The 15931-nt window shown below is 49.1% G+C and overlaps 1 protein-coding gene across 1 annotated transcript; it reads left to right on the forward strand.

Moving 5' to 3' along the window:
• Window positions 1–14905, forward strand: brk1 (BRICK1 subunit of SCAR/WAVE actin nucleating complex). Its single transcript, XM_078209959.1, has 3 exons — window positions 1–159; window positions 11284–11366; window positions 14268–14905. Exons 1-3 carry the CDS (start codon window positions 42–44, stop codon window positions 14292–14294), a joined length of 228 nt encoding a protein of 75 aa, XP_078066085.1. The 5' UTR covers window positions 1–41; the 3' UTR covers window positions 14295–14905.
• Window positions 14906–15931: the final 1026 nt, after the last annotated feature.

Consider the following 15931-nt stretch of genomic DNA (forward strand, 5'->3'; position numbering starts at 1 on the left):
CGGGGTGACAGATCGGGGTGGATCCCGGGGACGGAGTGGCCATGGCGGGGCAGGGGGATCCGGTGCAGCGAGAGATCCACCAGGACTGGGCCAACCGCGAGTACATCGAGGTGATCACCAGCAGCATCAAAAAGATCGCGGATTTCCTCAATTCATTCGGTAAGGAGCGGCCGGAGAGTCAGACACCGCCCCCCCCACCCACCCAACACAGCCCAGCCCACCACCCCACCCAACACAGCCCAGCAGAGTCCACCCCCCACCCAGCACAGCCCACGCCCCCAACACAACCCAGCCCACCCACCCCCCTCCCTATCCCCCCACCCCACCCTCCCTACCCCCCCACCCCACCCTCCCTACCCCCCCACCCCACCCTCCCGACCCCCTCCACCCCACCCTCCCGACCCCCCCCACCCCACCCTCCCGGCCCCCCCCCACCCCACCCTCCCGGCCCCCCCCCACCCCACCCTCCCGGCCCCCCACCACCCCACCCTCCCGGCCCCCCACCACCCCACCCTCCCGGCCCCCCACCACCCCACCCTCCCGGCCCCCCACCACCCCACCCTCCCGGCCCCCCCCCACCCCACCCTCCCGGCCCCCCCCCACCCCACCCTCCCGGCCCCCCCCCCACCCCACCCTCCCGGCCCCCCCCCCACCCCACCCTCCCGGCCCCCCCCCACCCCACCCTCCCGGCCCCCCCCCACCCCACCCTCCCGGCCCCCCCCCACCCCACCCTCCCGGCCCCCCCCCACCCCACCCTCCCGGCCCACCCCACCCTCCCGGCCCCCCCCCACCCCACCCTTCCGGCCCCCCCCCACCCCACCCTTCCGGCCCCCCCCCACCCCACCCTTCCGGCCCCCCCCCACCCCACCCTTCCGGCCCCCCCCACCCCACCCTTCCGGCCCCCCCCCACCCCACCCTTCCGGCCCCCCCCCACCCCACCCTTCCGACCCCCCCCCACCCCACCCTCCCGACCCCCCCCACCCCACCCTCCCGACCCCCCCCACCCCACCCTCCCGACCCCCCCCACCCCACCCTCCCGACCCCCCCCACCCCACCCTCCCGACCCCCCCCACCCCACCCTCCCGACCCCCCCCACCCCACCCTCCCGACCCCCCCACCCCACCCTCCCGACCCCCCCCACCCCACCCTCCCGACCCCCCCCACCCCACCCTCCCGACCCCCCCCATCCCACCCTCCCAATAAAATTGCCCCTTAGTTTCCTGAGATGCGTAGGTTAGAGGGATTAGTGGATAAAATATGTAGGGATATGGGGGTAGGGCCTGGGTGGGATTGTGGTCGGTGCAGACTCGATGGGCCGAATGGCCTCTTTCTGCACTGTAGGGTTTCTATGATTCTATGATTAAAGAGATGTGTATTGTCTCCAGACAGGTAACCCCCACAACTTGCCTGGACTTGCAAAATCTCACTAGCCGTCCTGTCTGGAGACAATACACATCTCTTTAACCTGTGCTTAATGCTCTCTCCACTCACATTGTCTGTACTTTTAAGACTTGATTAGCTGTAAAGAATCGCATTCCAATATTATTCTGTAAATTGAGTTTGTGTCTCTGTATGCCCTGTTTGTGAGCAGATCTTCCACTCCACCTGACGAAGGAGCAGCGCTCCGAAAGCTAGTGGCGTTTGCTACCAAATAAGCCTGTTGGACTTAACCTGGTGTTATTAGACTTCTTACTGAGCATAACATAACACAGCTGGTTTGCAGATGGGTTGTTCAGGCAAAAGTGGGTGGCATAGTGGTTAGCACTGCTACCTCACAGCGCCAGGGTCCCAGGTTCAATTCCCGGCTTGGGTCATTGTGCACAGTTTGCACATTCTCCCTGTGTCTGCGTGGGTTTCCTCCCACAGTTTGAAAGACGTGCTGGTTAGGTGCTTTGGCCATGCTAAATTCTCCCTCAGTGTACCCAAACAGCTGCCGGAGTGTGATGCCTAGGTGATTTTCACAGTAACTTAATTGCAGTGTTAATGTAAGCCTATTTGTGACACTAGTAAGTAAACTTAACAACATCACATAATATCAGCCAGCCATCAGGTGAAGATCATTTGATTTGATTTATTATTGTCACATGTATTAGAATGCAGTGAAAAGTATTGTTTCTTGCGCGTTATACAGACGGAGCATACTGTACATAGAGAAGGAAATGAGAGAGTGCAGATTGGAGTTTTATAGTCATAGCTAGGGTGTACTTAGCTATCAACTTAGTGTGAGGTAGGTCCATTCAAAAGTCTGACAGCAGCAGGGAAGAAGCTGTTCTTGAGTCGGTTGGCACGTGACCTCAGACCTTTATATCTTTTTCCCAACGGAAGAAGGTGGTCATGGGGAAAAGGCAGGAGAATGGGGATGAGAAAAATATCAGCCATAATTGAATGGCAGAGCAGACTCGATGGACCAAGTGGCCTAATTCTGCTCCTATGGTCTTATGGAAGAGAGTATGTGCTGGGTGTGTGGGGTGCTTGATTGGGCTGGCTGCTTTTCCGAGGCAACAGGAAGACAGCTCACCTTAATGCTGTCTATGGACCTTGAATGATTTTTAAACCAGTGGAACAGACTGTGTGCGTGCCGTTTGCATTCCGCGATACAGCCCTGAAGGAGCAGTGTCAGATCCCTCCCCGTTCATGATTCGCCCCTTTAGGGGACGGAACTTGGAAACTGGGGGCAGGTGTTGACCAACCAGCCTCTTGAGCCTGCTCCGCCATTCAGTGTGAGCATGGCTGATTCTCTATCTCAATGCCACATTCCTGCTTTCTCCGCGTACACCTTGATGCCATTAAACTCTTTTAAACCTATCTCTCTTTCTTGAATACATTCAGTGACTTGGCATCCACAGCATTCTGTGAAAGAGAATTCCACACGTTCACCACCCTCTGAGTGAAGAAACTTTTCCTCATCTCAGTCTAAAATGGTCTACCCCGTATCCTAAGACTGTGTCCCCTGGTTCTAAGAATCCCCAACCAGGGAAAACACCCTCCTTGCATCTGGTCTGTCCAGTCCTGTTGGAATTTTATACGTTTCAATCAGATCTCCTCGCATCCTTCCAAATTCCAGTGAATACAGGCCCAGCCGAACCAATCTCTCTTTGTAGGACAGTCCTGCCAACCCCACTATCAGCCTAGTGAAATTCCATTGCACTCCCTCTATGGCAGCTATAACCTTTCTTACGTCAGGAGACAAAACTGCGCACAACATTCCAGATGTGGTCACACCAAGGCCCTGTGTAACTGCATTAAGACATCCCTACTTCTGAACTCAAACCTTCTTGCAATGAAAGCCAGCATACCTTTTGCCTTCCTTTTTGGTTGCTGTACTTGCCTCTCCACTTTCATTGACCAGGAGACCCTTTGTACATCCATACTTCCCAATATGTCGCCATTTAAATAATCCTCTTCCTTTCTGTTTTTCACACCAAAATCTATAACTTCACATTTAGCCACTATGTACTGCATCTGCCATGTGTTTGCCCACTCATTCAACTTGTTTAAATCACCTTGCAGCCACCTCACAACTTTCAATTCCATCCAGTTTTGTGTTGTCAGCAAACTTGGAAATGTCACATTTGGTTCCCTCATCTCATCTCTCTCTCCTCTCTTCTCCCCCCCTCGCCCCCAATTAAGTTGATTTAGTTTATTTGGTTGGCTCAAAAAGATCGGTCACTTATATCGTCAACAGCTAGAGTCCAAGAACTGATCTCTGTGGGACCTCATTCGTCACTGTCTGCCATTCGGGAAAAGACCCATTTATTCCCACTCTCTCTCTCCTGTCTGTTAACCAGTTCTCAATCCATACCAATCCCATGTGTTTTAATTTTGCCCACTAACCTCTTATGAGGAACCTTATCAAAAGCCTTTTGAAAATCCAAATCCACATCCCCTGGTTCTCCCTTATCTATTCTACTAGTTACATACTCAAAAAACTCCACTAAGCTTGTTAAGCATGATTTGCCATTCATAAACCCATGCTCACTTGGTCCAGTCCATTTAATACTTTCCGAATGTTCCGTTACCACGTCTTTTATAATTGACTCTAGCATCATGTGTCCGGCTAACTGGACTCCCTTTTCTTCTCTCCCTCCGTTTTTAAGCAGTGGGGTTGCAATAGCCACCGACTAATCTGTCGGAATGGCTCCAGAGTCTATAGAACTTTGGAAGATGATCGCCAATGCATTGGATATTTCCAGAGCCACTTCCTTTAATTTTCTGGGATGCAGATTATCAGGCCTAAGTGATTTGTCTGCCTTTAACCTCATTAATCTCCCCATTTTCTTACTCATGCCGATTTCCTTCAATTCTTACTATACCTGTGATTCTCTAACATTTCTGGGAGATTATTTGCGCCCTCTTTTGTGAAGTCAGAACCACAGATCTGATCAATTCTTTGCCATTTCTTTGTTCCCTGTTATAATTTCCCGGGCTTTTGACTGTAAGGGCAAATGTTTGTCTTTATTCATTCTCTCTTCACGTATTTATCAAAGTTTTTGCCGTCAGTTTCAATGTTCCCGGCAATTTTCTCTCAAATTCTTTTTTCTGCCTCTTGATCAAATTTTTTTGTTCTCTTTTGCTGAATTGTAAAATGGTCCCAACATCAGTTTTTTCGTTCATTTGTGGGACATGGGCGTCGCTGGCCGGCCAGCATTTATTGCCCATCCCTAGTTGCCCTTGGAGGGCAATTGAGAGTCAACCACATTGCTGTGGTTCTGGAGCCAATCGACAATGGTTTCATGGTCTTCAGTAGATTCTTAATTCCAGATGTGATTGAACTCAAATTCCACCATCTTCTGTGGTGGGATTCGAACCCGGGTCCCCAGAACATTAGCTGAGTTTCTGGATTAGATTACAAAAGCAGGGAAGTCATGTTGGAGTTGTATAGAACTTTGGTGAGGACACAGCTAGAGCACTGTGTGTGGTTCTGGTCGCCACGTTATCGGAAGGATATGATTGCACTGGAGGGAGTGCAGAGGAGATTCGCCAGGATGCTGCCTGGGATGGAGCATTTAAGCTATGAAGAGAGGTTGGGTAGGCTTGGGTTGTTTTCGTTGGAGCAGAGAAGACTGAGGGGGCGACCTGATCGAGGTGTACGAGATTACAAGGGACGTGGATAAGGAGCATCTGTTCCCCTTAGTTGAAGGATCAGTCACAAGGGGACATAGATTCAAGGTGAGGGGCAGGATGTTTAGGGAGGATGTGAGGAAACACATTTTTACCCAGTGTGTGGTGGCGGCTGGAATGCGCTGCCTGGGAGGGTGGTGGAGGCGGGATGCCTCACATCCTTTAAAAAGTACCTGGATGAGCACTTGGCACGTCATAACATTCAGGGCAATGGGCTAAATGCTGGCAGATGGGATTAGGTGGGAGTTCAGGTGTTTCTAATGTGTCGGTGCAGACTCGATGGGCCGAATGGCCTCTTGTGTGCTGTATGATTCAATGATCTGAGTCAATTATACAACCCCCCCCCCCCCCCCCCCCCACCCCTTACCCTTACAGTATAAATCTTGTACTGTTTTCTTTGTGTTCAGCTCTGATGAAGGGTCATCCAGACTCGAAACGTTGGCTCTGCTGTCTCTCCACAGATGCTGTCAGACTTGCTGAGATTTTCCAGACTTGTTGAGATTTTCCAGCGTTTTCTGTTTTTGTCTGGGTAAATAAGTTGCTGCTTGCTGTGTGAGCGGAGAGAGGAATAATTCTGGTCAAGCGGTTCATTTTACTTTATCTCATAAAACGTTATGGGTCAGTTCCTCATGGTTGGATTAAAGAACTGACTCCGGATGGCAGATGCAAATAACAGGCGGTGCTGCATTTCAAACTTGCAAACAGAGCATATTTCCTGTTACTTTTACAGTTGCGCCATGTTGCTGTCTTTTTCAATTAAGTATTAACGTCTTCATCCCACCCCTACAAACAGGATGGCTCAGCCTTCGAAAGCGGCCAAGCTTTCGCAAGAACATCTGTTTTATCAGTTTAATTTTAATGTAATTTTCCCATTTCTCCACATGGGTTAATATAAAATTCTTATCTTATTTAACAAAGTTAAAGACTATCGGGTGGCACAGTGGTTAGCACTGCTGCCTCTCAGTGCCAGGAACGTGGGTTCAATTCCGGCCTCGGGTCACTGTCTGTGTGGAGTTTGCACATTCTCCCCATGTCTGCGTGGGTTTCCTCTGGGTGCTCCGGTTTCCTCCCACAGTCCAAAGATGTGCAGGTTAGAGGGATTGGCCACGCTAAATTGACCCCAGTGTCAGGGGGATTATCAGGGTAAATGTGTGGGGTTATGGGGATAGGGCCTGGGTGGGATTGTGGTTGGTACAGACTTGATGGGCCAAATGGCCTCCTTCTATGCTGTAGGGATTCTATGATCTATGTTCTATGATCACGTTGGCTTGGTAACATCAGGGATCAAGGAATCTGAAGCCCCTAAAACACCAACTTGCATTTATATAGCGCCTTTAACATAGTAAGCGTTTTGCAGAAGATTATCGAACACTATTTGTCACTGAGCCACAGAGCGAGATCATAGGATCCCTACAGTGCAGAAGGAGGCCATTCAGCCCATCGAGTCTGCACCGACCACAATCTCCCCAGGCCCTATCTATGTAACCCCACACATTTACCCTGCTAATCCCCTGATACTAGGATCAATTTAGCATGGCCAATCAACCTAACCCGCACATCTTTGAACTTTGGAAGGAAACCGGAGCACCCCCGGAGGAAACCCACGCAGACAAGGGGAGAACGTGCAAACTCCATACAGACAGTGACCCGATGCTGGAATCGAACCCAGGTCCCTGGTGCTGTGAGGCAGCAGTGCTAACCACTGTGCCACCATGCCGCACCGTGATACTTGGACAGGCAGAGCTCAGTCAAAGAGAGAGGATTTTCGGGGGAGTGGGAGAGATTTAGGGAGGGAATTCCTGAGCTTGGGGACTTGGCAGCTGAAGACACAGCCACCGACAGTGAAGTAATGAAAGGCAGAATCCACAATTGGGAGAGCGCAGAGATTTTGTCGGTGTCGGGGATTGGGGAAGGTTGCAGAGACTCAAAGGGGGCAAGACTGAGGGTTTGAATGAAAATATGTTTCTGTTCAGTGGCTTTAGATAACACTGTCACGCACTGCAGATTCAGAAGGGAAATGAAAGGACAGAGGATTACCCGAAAGGCCATAGTGAAGAGATTCATGTGCCTGATTGCACATTGTGACTTTCTGCATCATTGTTAATGTTGGTATCTTTTCATATTTTAACTATCAAAAATATAAAGTTCCTGGAGGTACAGCGCTGATTGGGATTTGGCTGCCTTCTAGAGAGAGAACATTAACATTCATCAGGTTCTATCCCTGGTCTAAGGAACTCCCATGAGAAATATTTTTATTATTTCAAATGTTCATGTTTCTGGTGTGTGGGTTAGGTGGATTGGCCATGCTAAATTGTTCCTTAGTGTCAGGGGGATTAACAGGGTAAATACATGGGATTATGGGGATTAGGCCTGGGTGGGATTGTGGTTGGTGCAGACTCGATGGGCCAAATAGCCTCCTTCTGCACTGTAGGGATTCTGATTCTCTGGTGTTGTAGTCCCTTGAGGTTTAATATGTTCCGAGGTAGGTTCTTTACTCAGAGAGTGGTTGTGGTCTGGAATGGACTGCCTGCTGTGATAGTGGAGTCTGACACTTTAGGAACTTTCAAGCGGTTATTGGATAGGCACATGGAGCACACCAGAATGATAGGGAGTGGGATAGCTTGATCTTGGTTTTGGACAAAGCTCGGCACAACATCGAGGGCCGAAGGGCCTGTACTGTGCTGCACTGTTCTCTGTTCTATGGATGTTGCTCAGCACAGGTGCAGACCGGCCAGCTGTGTATTGGCAGTGTTTGGTTTTGAAACCCTGTTCACACCCCAGCTGCTGGTTAAAGGAATCTCACACGGTTTTCTCAAAAGTTTATCGTTAAAAGATCAATATGAATGGATTATTATGGGACGTTCAAATCGATACTGTTGAGTTGGGTAATGTTGGCGGGAGAATGAAGAAGATTTAAATGTTTAATGTTCCTGATTTTTGAATGAAATGTAAACATTTTTCTATCTTTCAGTTTTTTGCATCGGAAGTGGAGACCAGTATCCTGCATGCGTCCGTGCATGCATCCGCTGTGTCCCGTCCCCACCACCCCCACCCCCCACACCCCGCGGGGCGAGTTTTACAGCTCCTCCTGCCAGCCGATTTTCCATTCCCGCTGCAGTCAATGGAGTTTTGAACAGTTTGGCGCATTTTACGTCCCCACCCTCGCGTGTGACGGGGCTGTAAAATTCCGCCCTACGCTGTGTCGCTCGGGCTGAAGTGTCCAGGTAACCGAGGAGGTGGGGGCGGGGTTCCTTCAGTCCAACTGCCTACCCCTTTCCCATGGCTGGCTGGGTGGGTGGGTGTCCCGGTGGGAGTCCCGGGAGAAGGGGCCACACTGTGTCCGGGGAATGCTGGGGCAACGGGGGAGCATCGGAGGGACCTGAGTGCATTGCTGACACAAGGAACAACATTGTGCTTTAATTTAATAGGTTTATTTATAAAGTTTCCTTTTCTTTTGCTTATAATTTGCAGTTTATTGTTTGTACCCATTTGGGGAAAAGTGGCCACGTTCGATTTTTGATGCCAGTGTTCTGAATTATAGAAACGTAGAAACTAGAAGCAGGAGGAGGCCATTCAGCCCTTCGAGCCTGCTCCACAATTCATTATGACCATGGCTGACCATCGAATTCAATATCCTGATCTCCCCAACCCCCTTCCCTCCATATCACTTTAACCCCAAGAGCTATATCTAATTTCTTCTTATAATCACGCAACATTTTGGCCGCAGAGAGAACAAGATACAGTTTTCCTTTATTTAGCATGCCTCAACCCACCGACTGCACACATCCTTGGGACAATTCCAGAGCCAAAACTCACAGCCATAAATATAAGATGGTCACCAATACATCTAATAGGGTAAAAGTATATCAATGGGAAGAGGATAACCAGTAGAGTTATAGAGGTTTACAGCATGGAAACAGGCCCTTTGGCCCAACTTAGATATATCTTACTCTGCAACCAGCCACGAGACCGTGAAAGATGCACATGACTCATCCAAGGGATTTTCCCCCTTTGTTCCTGAATGAGATTTATTATTTATTTATTTTATTAATTAATTAGTCACAAGTAGGCTTTCATTAACACTGCAATGAAGTTACTGTGAAAATCCCCTAGTCGCTACACTCCGGCGCCTGTTCGGGTACACTGAGGGAGAATTTAGCACGGCCAATGCACTTAACCAGCACGTCTTTGGATTGTGGGAGGAAATCGGAGCACCCGGTGGAAACACGGAGAGAACATGCAGACCCTGCACAGATAGGGGCCGGGAACCGAACCCGGGTCCCTGGCGCTGTGAGGCAGCAGTGCTAACCACTGTGCCGTCCTATTTCTGCTATCCGCAATTACAGTTCCCCTTCTGACAACTTCACTTGACACCAGCGTGGTTACAAAGTATATATTTGGTACATCATCACCAATGCTCAGTGAGAAAAGTCATGACTGCGTGCTAACACGTTGTCATTATGCTTCAAGTGTGATGTTCTTAGTCCATTACCTCAAGTTATCTTCCCTGCCACCGCCAGTGCTGATTCTTTCACAGTGCGGGTGAGCATTGCATGCAAATTCTATCCACGTGTCACTGCACTTAACTGAAATTCTAACGGCGTTGCCGATTAGCGATGTGTAAGGTTTTTCCTACCCAGTAAGTGCGTGCAGCGAGCACCGGAGTTGCAGTGTATTTAAAACAAGTTGCATTTCCGCAGTCACTGGCCTCCAGCTGTTTTGATGTGGAGATGCTGGCCTTGGTCTGGGGTAAGCACAGTAAGAAGTCTCACAACACCCGGTGTGAAGGTGTTGTGGGACTCCAGCTGTTTTTACTGTGCTCCAGAGCCTGTGCTGGTCTCACAGTTAGAATGGCAGCACGCAGTAAGCTTGCTGGATTCACTCTTTGTTTGCTATCGTCCTTTGGGTGAGCTGTTGAACCCCGTCAGCCCCCCCTTGGGCAATATTCTCTCTAAGTAGTCTGACCACAAAGCAACCCAAATGTGCACGCACAAAAAAAATGAAAGGGGCTTAAACAAGTCACCCGTGCACTTTAACTAAAAACAAATTGGAGAGAATGCTGCTGACAGGTGGATATAAAAGATCCCAAGGCCCTATTTCATAGAACAGGGCAGATCTTCCTGGTGTCCCAGTCAAATGATTATTCCTCAACCACTATCTTTATGGTTACAGTGACACAGTGGTTAGCGCAGTGCTGCCTGACGGTGCCAGGGAAACCCGGTTCAATTTCAGTCTTGGGTGACTGTCTGCAAAGCACCAGGGACCCGGGTTCGATTCCCGGCTTGGGTGACTGTCTGTGTGGAGCCTGCATGTTCTCCCCGTCTCTGCGTGGGCTTCCTCCGGGTGCTCCGGTTTCCTCCCACAGTCCCAAGATGTGCGGGTTCGTTGGATTGGTCGTGAGTAAGGGTGTGGGTTTACAGGGATAGGATAGAGAGAAGGGCCTGGGTGGGATGCTCTTTCGGAGAGTCAGTGCAGGCACGATGGGCTGAATGGCCTCTTCCTGCACTGTAGGGATTCTATGGTTCTCGGGTTATCTCCCTTGCTGTTTTTGGGAGCTTGCTGAATGCAAATTGGTTTGCGGATTTCTTTTATTACTGCAGCGGCTATACTTAGAACATAGAACAGTACAGCACAGAACAGGCCCTTCGGCCCACGATGTTGTGCCGAGCTTTATCTGAAACCAAGATCAAGCTATCCCACTCCCTATCATCCTGGTGTGCTCCATGTACCTATCCAATAACCGCTTAAATGTTCCTAAAGTGTCTGACTCCACTATCACTGCAGGCAGTCCATTCCACACCCCAACCACTCTCTGAGTAAAGAACCTACCTCTGATATCCTTCCTGTATCTCCCACCACGAACCCTATAGTTATGCCCCCTTGTAATAGCTCCATCCACCCGAGAATTTGATTTACTGTAAAATGCTTTGAATAATCCTAAAGCTTTGAAAGTCGCCATAAAATAGTTTTATCTTTTTTTTCCCCCCTGCTGAAATTTCTTGGCTATTTGCTTTAAAGAATTGAACAGGTTTGCTGTGGTATTGCTTGTGTTTGTCACAATGGATAGACAACTTGGGGTTAGGATTGACAATGCGCAGTCTTGTGCTATCAAAAGGGATACTAGCTGTTCTCTGAAAGTGTTGCCTTTTCTTTCTTTTGTAGACATGTCTTGCCGTTCCCGGCTAGCGACACTGAATGAGAAACTGACAGCACTAGAACGAAGGATTGAATACATCGAAGCAAGGGTAAGAGGGACCTAGTTGAATTTATTGTGGATTGAAAAATTATATCGAGAGAAAATGTTTAGTTCTTTGGCAAATTAAAGCTTTCAGCGGTTGTTTCTCACTCTATTGCACCAATCAGTCGGGTATCTGTGGCTGTGTGAAACCTGTTCTGATAAACCAAGGGCGTTGGTGAATGTGTTCAGCTAATATGGTGGACGTTACATTGTGGCATGTTAAGGACTTCTAGAATATGGGGTGGGATTTTATGGCCTCGCTTGGGCGAGATTGTAAAATCCCGCTCGAGGCCAACGGAGATTTCTGTTCCGGGAACGTCGCCCGCCCTGGAATGGTTTTGGCCATGGAGTTCATGATTTGGTATAATTCCATAGAATAATTATTTTTACCTTTTTTGCAACACTCTTAAACCTAAGAAATGGGAGTACGCTCGCCCACTGCACTGTACAGTAAGATCACGGCTGATCTTCACACTTCACTTTCCCACCTGGTCCCCAAATTCCTGAGTCCAAAATCTTAGCCTTGAATACATTCATTGACATCAGAAGCCCTCCTGGACGGGAGAATTCCAAAGATTCACAACTCTCGGGGGTGGGGGGAATTCTCCACCTCTGCCCGACATGGATGACCCCTTTTGTCTCATGCCTCCCCAACCCCCCCCAGTTCCAGATTCTCCAGCCACTGATAACAGCCCCTGCGTATCTACCGTGTCTGTCCTTTGTGACTCTTCCAACCTGATTTTCCTTGAAATGTGGACTCGGTGAGAAATGGAACCTTTCATGTGGACACCCCGTGTCAGTGTCTAATGGCTTTCAGGTAAAATACAGCGTCTGTAGCCCCAACGGTATGTTTTGATTCCACCCCCTGTAGAGTCCAAAGATTGGCCACGATAAAGTTGCCCCTCGGTTTGTGTGTGTGCCCTGCGATGGAGCATGTTCTGGCAGCTCCTTCAGTCAAACTGGTGCCAGATGTTGTGCTTGGCATTCCTTTGGACCCCACAGCAAGGCCGAGGGGGCTTTGATTCTTGGGCAACACAGAATCCCCATATATATAATCCAGTTCAGGCACATGCCATGGAGAGGTCACTCCAGTGACCCATTGCCTCTTGAGGCGAGGTTGCCAAGGAGGAGCTCAAAGGCTCTGGGATGAGACCCTTGCATCCAGAGGATACAACAGGTGTTTCTAAAGCTTGTCGAGACTAAAACTGATGCTACATTAATGTGGTGGCACAGTGCTTAGCACTGCTGCCTCACAGCACTAGGGACCCAGGTTCAATTCCCAGCTTGGGTGACTGTCTGTGCAGAGTCTGCATGTTCTCTCCGTGTCTGCGTGTGTTTCCTCCCACACTCCAAAGATGTGCAGGTTAGATGGATTGGCCAGGCTAAATTGCCCCTTAGTATAAGGGGTCTAGCTAGGGTAAATGCATGGGGTTATGGGGATAGGGTCTGGGTGGGATTGTGGTCGGTGTAGACACGGTGGGCCGAATGGCCTCCTTCTGCACTGTAGGATTCTATGAATGTAGAAACACAGGAAAATGGTGCGCTATTGACTGTTGTCTCAAGTCCCAGAAACCACCCCCACCGCCAAAACTAAAGGTAGTGGCTTCTATGGTAAATATTATATTGTGTACAAAGATGTGTAGAGGGACAGGTAGTATTGAGGAAGCAGGGGGCTGCAGAAGGACTTGGACAGGCTAGGAGAGTGGGCAAAGAAGTGGCAGATGGAATACAATGTGGAAAAGTGTGAGGTTATGCACTTTGGAAGGAGGAATGGAGGCATAGACTACTTTCTAAATGGGAAAATGCTTCGGAAATCAGAAACACAAAGGATCTTGGGAGTCATTGTTCAAGATTCTCAAGGTTAACGTGCAGGTTCAGTCGGCAGTTAGGAAGGCAAATGCAATGTTAGCATTCATGTCGAGAGGGCTACAATACAAGAGCAGGGATGTACTTCTGAGGCTGTATAAGGCTCTGGTCAGACCCCATTCGGAGTATTGTGAGCAGTTTTGGACCCCATATCTAAGGAAGGATGTGCTGGCCTTGGAAAGGGTCCAGAGGAGGTTCACAAGAATGATCCCTGGAATGAAGAGCTTGTCGTATGAGGAACAGTTGAGGACTCTGGGTCTGTACTCGTTGGAGTTTAGAAGGATGAGGGGGGAATCTATTGAAACTTACAGGATACTGCGAGGCCTGGATAGAGTGGACATGGAGAGGATGTTTCCACTAGTCGGAAAAACTAGAACCAGAGGGCACAACCTTAGGCTAAAGGGATGATCCTTTAAAACAGAGTTGAGGAGGAATTTCTTCAGCCAGAGAGTGGTGAATCCGTGGAACTCTTTGCTGCAGAAGGCTGTGGAGGCCAGGTCATTGAGTGTCTTTAAGACTGAGATAGATGGGTTCTTGATTAATAAGGGGACCAGGGGTTATGGGGAAACGGCAGGAGAATGGGGATGAGAAAAATATCAGCCGTGATTGAATGGCGGAGCAGACTCGATGGGCCGAGTGGTCTAATTCAGCTCCTACGTCTTATTGTCTGATGGTGTGTCCGACTGCTCCTTAATTAGCTGGGGAATGGGACCAAGTTGTATTAGTTGCTGGAACAGAATCTGACCATGTGGGTGTTACAATAATGTGAGTCCGGAAGTAGGAAAGCTGTTCTGTTGGGGAAATAATGTGATTTATTTTTTAATGAATGGACAGAACAAGACTATTGACTTTGTGGCTTTTTCGGTTGTGACTTTTTTTTTAGTTTGCTGCACCCTCGCTCCTAGTTCTAGGTTTTTACACGCTTTCCCCTCGTGGCCATTCTTTGGGGTGGGGAGTGTCCCCTGAAGGAATTGAGTGGATCCTGTTTGCGACGAGGGCCCGGTGTTAATGGTACACACTTCATCTTGGTTTTGTTCTGCAGGTAACCAAGGGGGAGACCCTGACTTAAGGCAAGTGCGTCTCGAGGACTGCTTGGCGCGTGGACTCAACGTAATCATGTCAGTGATGAACCGATACCATCGCCACGCCTGGCCGTCAAACTTCTGTCCCTTTCTACCTTAACTCGAATCATTAGAAGCTTTTTACGAGAGAGTTTGAAATAATGTGGACTGCAAATTCCTTACTACCTTGGTTAGCTCCCATATTCGTAAGGAGGAGGCGCTGATTTAATCAACGAATGGGTGGGAGGGTTGGGGAGGGAGCATGTGGTGGGGGGAGGGGGGGTGGGCGATATTGTGCCAACTGTATTTATGGTGGTGTGTTTCTTTTTCTCACCCCCCCACCCCAACCCCAACCCACCGAGGTTTCTAGAACTGTAAGTGTAACATAAGTAGAGTCCTGTCTTTCCATTTTATTCTTCGAATAATGTCTTAACAATTTGTAATGTTCACCCTGCTAGCTATCCGCTCGTTCCTGGATGAGGGAATAACTGCAGTTAGCATTATGTATGGAACAATTTTTTTGGGGGGTTGTGGGTATCACACATTATCATTTTTGCGGTTTATTTTCATTGCTCCAGTGTGGTTCATTGTGTATTGAAAATAAATATGTGGAATACAACCGTCGTCTTGGTGTTATTAAAGGAATATTTGTGCTTTTTTAAAAAAAAAAATGGGATAGGGGCAATGGGTGGTTAGCACTGCTGCTTCACAGCGCCAGGGACCCAGGTTCGATTCCTGGCTTGGGTCACTGTCTGAATGGAGTCTGCACGTTCTCACCGTGTCTGCATGGGTTTCCTCCGGGTGCTCCGGTTTCCTCCCACAGTCTGAAAGACATGCTGGTCAGGTGCTAAATTCTCCCTCCGTGTACCTGAATAGGCGCCGGAGTGTGGCGGCAGTGGGATTTTCACAGTAACTTCATTGCAGTGTTAATGTCAGCCTACTTGCTAATAACTTTACTCATGCAACCCAAACCTGCTGAAATGCACTTTCCTCTCAATCACCTGCAGTGCCTTGTTTACCACACAGGGTTGTTTAGCAAGTAGATCGGTTGTAGTTTATTGAGCCCGACCTCACCATAAAGAGCCATCCCTGACATGTTGGTAAGGATGGTACCCATACCTTTTTAAAAAATGAAATACACACTTCGTTTGGACGTCAAATGGCAGTGGTAGTGATTCCATAAAGAATAAAGCACTTTCCCAACTTCTGGACATCCCAAGGAGCTTTAAAACCAATGTACAAATTGAAGCGCATTAAGCTGTTGTCATGTAGGAAATTCGGTGGCCAACTTGTGCACAGCAAGATCCCACAAACAGCAGTGCCATAAGAACATAAGAAATAGGAGCAGGAGTAGGCCATCTAGCCCCTCGAGCCTGCCCCGCCATTCAATAAGATCATGGCTGATCTGACGTGGATCAGTACCACTTACCCGCCTGATCCCCATAACCCTTAATTCCCTTACCGATCAGGAATCCATCCATCCGCGCTTTAAACATATTCAGCGAGGTAGCCTCCACCACCTCAGTGGGCAGAGAATTCCAGAGATTCGCCACCCTCTGGGAGAAGAAGTTCCTCCTCAACTCTGTCTTAAACCGACCCCCCTTTATTTTGAGGCTGTGTCCTCTAGTTTTAACTTCCTTACTAA

The sequence above is a fragment of the Mustelus asterias genome, chromosome 3, assembly GCF_964213995.1.
Source record: "Mustelus asterias chromosome 3, sMusAst1.hap1.1, whole genome shotgun sequence".
Classification (NCBI taxonomy): domain Eukaryota; kingdom Metazoa; phylum Chordata; class Chondrichthyes; order Carcharhiniformes; family Triakidae; genus Mustelus; species Mustelus asterias.

Coding starts and splice junctions, on each gene's coding strand:
- brk1 (XM_078209959.1), top strand. CDS start 42: ATGGCGGGGCAGGGGGATCCGGTGCAGCGAGAGATCCACCAGGACTGG. Junction 160..11,283: donor GGATTTCCTCAATTCATTCG/GTAAGGAGCGGC, acceptor TTTCTTTTGTAG/ACATGTCTTGCCGTTCCCGG. Junction 11,367..14,267: donor TTGAATACATCGAAGCAAGG/GTAAGAGGGACC, acceptor TTTGTTCTGCAG/GTAACCAAGGGGGAGACCCT.